The 5,990-nt window shown below is 40.3% G+C and overlaps 1 protein-coding gene across 1 annotated transcript in view; it reads left to right on the forward strand.

The window, feature by feature from the left end:
• Positions 1 to 249: 249 nt before the first annotated feature.
• Positions 250 to 5,990, forward strand: part of LOC104403672 (beta-taxilin-like) — a gene marked incomplete at its 5' end in the record, with an annotated part of 13,201 nt that continues 7,460 nt past the window's right edge. The window contains 2 exons of the mRNA XM_010011904.1: positions 250 to 369; positions 5,130 to 5,204. Coding sequence (XP_010010206.1) covers positions 250 to 369; positions 5,130 to 5,204 — 195 coding nt within the window. The remainder of the gene's footprint in view (positions 370 to 5,129; positions 5,205 to 5,990) is intronic.

Below are 5,990 nucleotides of genomic sequence, written 5' to 3' on the forward strand. Positions count from 1 at the left end.
ATTTTATTTTTTTTCATAAAGTAAGTCAAAATAGGTAATGTAAACAGGTTTCCCTTCCCATGCAAATTCTGGCACAATTTGTTCTTGTCAGTGCTGTAGTTTTTTCATAATTGCAAAAGGTTGGGAGTCTTCCTGTTTTGCAATGTTTTTGTCTTACAAGCATTCCAGTAGATAGCTGTACATGTGTGAGCATGAAGGCCTGCTTACGTAATTAAACCTGCACATTCAGCAGAATTTATTTTCTTACAGCACCTTGATAAAATATTTAAGCACAGAGAACTTCAACAGAAACTGGTGGATGCCAAGTTGGAGCAGTCTCAGGAAATGATGAAGGAAGCCGAGGAGCGACATCAGAAAGAAAAGGAATATGTACCTATCCTTTTAATCTGTCTGTCTCTTACCTAACATTAGGTCAAAATGAGCCCTGCATGCTATTTCACTAATATATTGGTTCTTCAGGTCCAGGCTGGGTTATGGTAGCAGAAATGATTTTATTGCTACTGCCAACACTCAATGTAAAGGAAGCCTCTGAAAGGCTGCTTCCATTGCCATTTACAGATTTTGAAGCTAACTGCAGAGTGGTAGGTCAGAGCACAGACTGCTCTAGTTAACTCAGCATTACTACACAGTCGATTCATTGTGATGAGTCAGGTGATGCCATTAGTTTTCAAATGCCTCTGATATTTGATACTCCATCTCGCCACATGATAAATGAGCACATTTAAACAGTCAGAGAAGAGAACAAGAACATGGGATTAACATGAGATGGCTGAATGTTACTATCCCCTTAGTCTCAGACCCTCCCCAGGCATCCTCCTATGGGTGCGGTGGAGGGGGCTGCACTGATCTAATACTGTATGGCTTTCTCAAAGGCCAATTTGATGTTGAGATTCAATTTCACTACTATCCCATAACTGCACAGGATCTCTGCACTGATCGTGTGGCTGGAATACCCACTCCTGCTCAGCTTCACTCCCAGCTAAAAGCTGAGGGGGAAGAGGAACTGAGGGCTCTATGTGTGCACGTCTGCATGTCACTGCATGACAATTTTTGGTCCAGCTCAGTTATTTCCTTTCCCTGTCATGCGTATGTAAAGCTGAACCCCAAAATTTCATTCATGACCATTGATTCTTGGCAGGTTCAAATCCCAGGAAACATTTCCAAGAAATCCCTTGCAATGGCAAAGCAAATTTGGACTTACTTAACTGCTGTCACTGGGAGTTCTTCTACTGAGTACCAGATTTCAGATACTGGGGGAAAAAACCCAAACAAACAACAAAACCAAACAAACCACAAAAAACCCAAGCGAACAAAAAACCACCAAGAAAAACAACAGAAGAAAACTGACATATTCAGCTTTGTATCAATGATCTTTCTTACTGTGCGTCACAGAACATGAATTTTGGGGTTGCCTGTTGCCTGTGACTGGCTCTGTTTCTTTGTGTAGCTTATCCAGAACTGATATGCCCAGTTTTGGTATTTGAATTTCTTCTAAAGCAGTGAACGTCATTGCTATCTACATTTGGGAGTGGGAGATTTTCTTTGTGGCTTTGCTATGTATGACTAGCACCTATGAAATAACAGTTTTGAAAAGAAGCTACAAAGCCTTTAGGCAGTGGGTGTATAATGATATGCACCATGCACAAATAACATTTTTTTTATACTGTCCAAAGTAATGCTTAAAAACCCTGCCTTTGACGTAGGCTGGTGATGTATGGCTAGCATCACCTCAGAGCAAAGTAGATTTAGCTGAAGAACTGAAGTGACTGGACAAAAGCCATGCAATAAGTCAAGGCATAATTAGCAGTGTCATGATTCATCACAGGTAGCCCAGCACCCAGAGAGCTGGCCTACACTTGTCTCCCACCTTAATCCTATTGATGAGCTCTTAGTCCCACCCACCCAGCTATTGTGCTGATGTCTGTGGGAGTAATGTATATGTATCTGTATGTATGAAATCAAGGTGGTTTTGATGGAGTCCTCTCATTGCTAAATGTATTCCTCTCCAGCTCAGTAATATGCAAAGCCAGAGCCTTACTGCATTTCAGTATCCTGTCATCTGAGGGAACAGCTTTCAAAACCTTTCTCTCCATACCATTTTTACACCCCTGCGCATGACTTTTGCTGTAGGATTTTGCAGATGTCTTTAAACGATTTTAATTTTTATTGTTTAATCTATTTGATTACTTCTTGTAGGCTTATTTTGATGTCTTCCTAGGCAGTTCTTCCTTGTAGGAATCTTATATATAAAAAAACTTCTTTACCTCAGATGAGGAGAAATGTCCCCTCTTGCAGCCTCTGTACCTTACATCTCAGTAGTCAGGTCATCTCATTGCTTGTACAATCCAATCTACATGTGCAACAAAGAATACAATTCCCTACATAAGCAGCAATGTTTTATACTGTATGGCCTTCCCAAGGGGTCAATTTGACCTAAGGATTCAATTTTAGTATCATCTCATAACTGCTCAGCACTACTTGGACTTCCTCCCCATACCTTACATTGTTAGCACTTGTAATGCAAACTTCGATGTGCAATTAATTGCAGTTTAAATCCTCTGTGGCTTTCAAGTATATGACTGGAAGGTATTGATCAGATTTCTACATAGTTGGAACTTGCAGAGTCTTGCAGCAAAAAGGGAAGCTTGATTTTCACTGAGACAGTCCCTAGATCCATGTCATTAAATGGGAATGTATGTTCCTGGGGACTTGTTCTTTAAATCCTGAGCAAGATGTGACTGTCTGGGCCTGCAGCAGCTATCACTACTCTAATAATATAGTGTAACATCACTACACTCCACTGAACTGCTGCTTTGTAAACAGCACATGCAATATTTATTCATTTCTTTATACTCTGGCCTCCTCGTTACCGCTTCATAGGCTATTAATAAATGTATCAGTTCTCCTGACTTGTTTTCTCCCAGCTTGGTGTTTGCATATGACCTCAGGCTGCATAACAGCACATGCTAATTTAAGCAAGCCTCTCTGTGGCTTGCTTCCATTATAGAAGAGTTTATTAACTTTTGAACTTTTACTGGCTGCAGAAGCTATGTGGGTCAGTAAGAGAGAGTACAGGCAAAAGCAGCAACTTTTCTTAGCTTTCTCTGTCCATCTCTTGTGCTGTGGCAGAAGACATGGTGCAGGAGGTGGGACCTTTTCATTATCCCAGGCAGAGTGGGTATGAAGGTAACCTTAAGTTGAGATTTAAACAATACAGATAAAAGCCCATTTCTCTGAAGTAATAATTGGCCTATAGACTGGGTAGCTCTGAAGCTTTTCAAAGCACTTTTCACTAAATCATTCAAACCAGACAACCTATAATTTCTAAAAAAAAAAAAACCCCCCCAAAAAAAAGCAAAAGCAAAACAACAAAAATAAACCGAAACCCAAACAAGTAGACATTGAAGAAACACAATACTCAAAAATCCAGATTTCATCCAAACTTAAAAAAAAAAAAAGCCAAACTAATTCTTTGTGTGTGTGTAAAACATAGAAAAAACCCAAGAAAACAAATGCATGAACTGAGGCTCATTTAATCCAGTCCTACTCATACCATCTCCTTTTACTGGTCATGACACAACCTATTTGAAATTTTAGTCGTCAAGGTTTTGACTCAAGAATTTGACTCATCTCCACTGAATCAAGCATTAAATTAAATTCTCAAAATAAACATTAAGAGATAGATATAAAACACAATGTACTATTTCTTCATGAAATGCGTACTTGAGCTGTGTACATTCTGGTTTAGGTAACTGTAGATGGTAAAAATTCAGTGGGTCTAAATCAAAAGGACAAATTGATGGAAGAAATATTTCTCTAGAGCTTATATATATAACTATATTGGCAATAAGTCTAATTCAGATAGTCTTTGTGCCACAAATAGCTGTAGGGAGGGAATTCATTATGTTGTTCAGTCAGCATTTGTAGGGTACATTCTCAGCTCTTTTGCCAGGTGGTATTCAAGTAGCTTACATGTGTTATTTCCAGCAAAATGGTTAGAATAAAAGTTTTAACTAGGGATCAAACACATTTTCTGCATGTGGTTCTACTCACCTTTCACTTCCAATAGGAGAGTAGGATCTATTGATTTACACAGTACTTTTATTATCAATATATTTTCAGAGCCCAACAGAGGTGTTTTAAGCAGTACAATTTAATCCAACAGAAGAAAGTCCTGTGGTAAACTGATTTGTTTATATCTCATTTCTCAAGCTGTCATTAGCATTCTTTTTCTAAAATATACTTGGCCTAACCAGTAAAACCCTTTATAAATGTTTGGTGGATGATACACACATTTCTTTAACACTTCAGAAAATGTTTACTGCTTTCAGATTAAACCAATTGCTAGAATATTGCCACGCACTTTAGAAGTGCTGACTCAGAACTGCAGCCTGGAAAAGTCTCTGCACACCTCATTCCTACAATTCATTCAGCCTCGACCAACCCTCCCATCTGCAGCCTGCACTTCAGAATATCATTTTGCCAAATACCTTAAAGTAGGGAATCACATCTTCCCAGGAGAAGCCAGGGATGAAACTGCAGTCCCTCTTCTTGGGCTGCCTCCTTGACCTAAGTGAGGCATTTATCCACTGAGAACATGTCAATGCAAACGGAGCTCAAAGATAACAGACACCAGTAAGGGTATGACACTTACTATGCATTCTCTTCCTGAAAGCTCGCAGATTTTTTGAGGCACATTTGACTGTGACCATACCTGTATGCTAAGTCCTGATCATTAACGTAAAAGGGAGTTTGCCATTCGCTGGAAAGCAGGAATTTGGCCAGAGCTGTGCTGAAACGGAAGCACCAGAAAGTATTATAACCATTCTCTAGAAATCTGCTGAAGATATGGTTAAATTTCACACTTTCTAGAGCCCACTGTACTGCAACCTCATTCCAAGTAGGTTTTGAACTCGTGTTCAAATATGCCTTTGGAAATCAAATGCCCTGTTCCATGTCTCAGGATAGCACTGGATACTCTATCTTGCCTAACTCCTCTACATTCATCTAAGAGTTAGATCACTCCTTATCATGGTAGTAGTGACAAAAGCACAGGTAGCTGGAAGATGAGGATTTCCAAGTAATAAACTAGGGACCTAACAATTTTCTCTCTGTTGCCCAAAACACAGCTCCTGAACCAAGCTGCAGAATGGAAGCTCCAGGCCAAAATGTTAAAGGAGCAAGAGACTGTCCTGCAGGCACAGGTGACGTAGGAGAGGTGATTGCATGGTGTGCCTTTGTTTGCCCGTTTTTAACCCATGAGACATGTTCCAGGTAAAGTATCCATACTACATTCTATGTATTCCTTCTATCCTCATTCTACATCCCATAGGCTATTGCAAAGGAAACAGGTTATATTCAAGCCAACTGTAAGGTAATGCCCATACTGCAAATCATACTGGAGCACATGGGTTTTTTAGTCTGGAGAAGAGAAGGCTTCAGGGAGACCTTATAGCAGCCTTCCAGTACCTGAAGGGGGCTTATAAGAAATGTGGAGAGGGGCTTTATACCAGGACCTGTAGTGATAGGACAAGGGGTAATGGCTTTAAACCGAATGATGGTAGATTTGAATTAGATCCAAGGAAGAAAATCTTTACTGTGAGGGTGGTGAGATACTGGTACAGGTTGCCCAGAGAAGCTATGGCTGCCCCATCCCTCTGAGTGTTCAAGGCCAGGTTGGATGTGGCTTTGAGCAACCTGGTCGAGTGGAAGGTGTCCCTGCCCATGGCAGGGGGGTTGGAACTAGATTATCTTTAAGGTCCCTTCCAACCCAAACTATTCTATAATACTATGGTTTATGAGTGTTTAAAGTACTCATCTACATAACAATGTGCGTGCCTTGGCTTGATTATTCACCATAACTACCCTTCAGGCAGGTTCCTAATCCAGCAAAGCACTGGAGTACATAGATATCGTGAAACACATTTACCAAACTGGAGCTGATGTGGACTGCGGTGTGAAGGCAGCATTTTCATTAACTTCATCAGGAC

Source organism: Nestor notabilis, unplaced genomic scaffold (genome assembly GCF_000696875.1).
Source record: "Nestor notabilis isolate BGI_N333 unplaced genomic scaffold, ASM69687v1 scaffold753, whole genome shotgun sequence".
NCBI lineage: Eukaryota > Metazoa > Chordata > Aves > Psittaciformes > Psittacidae > Nestor > Nestor notabilis.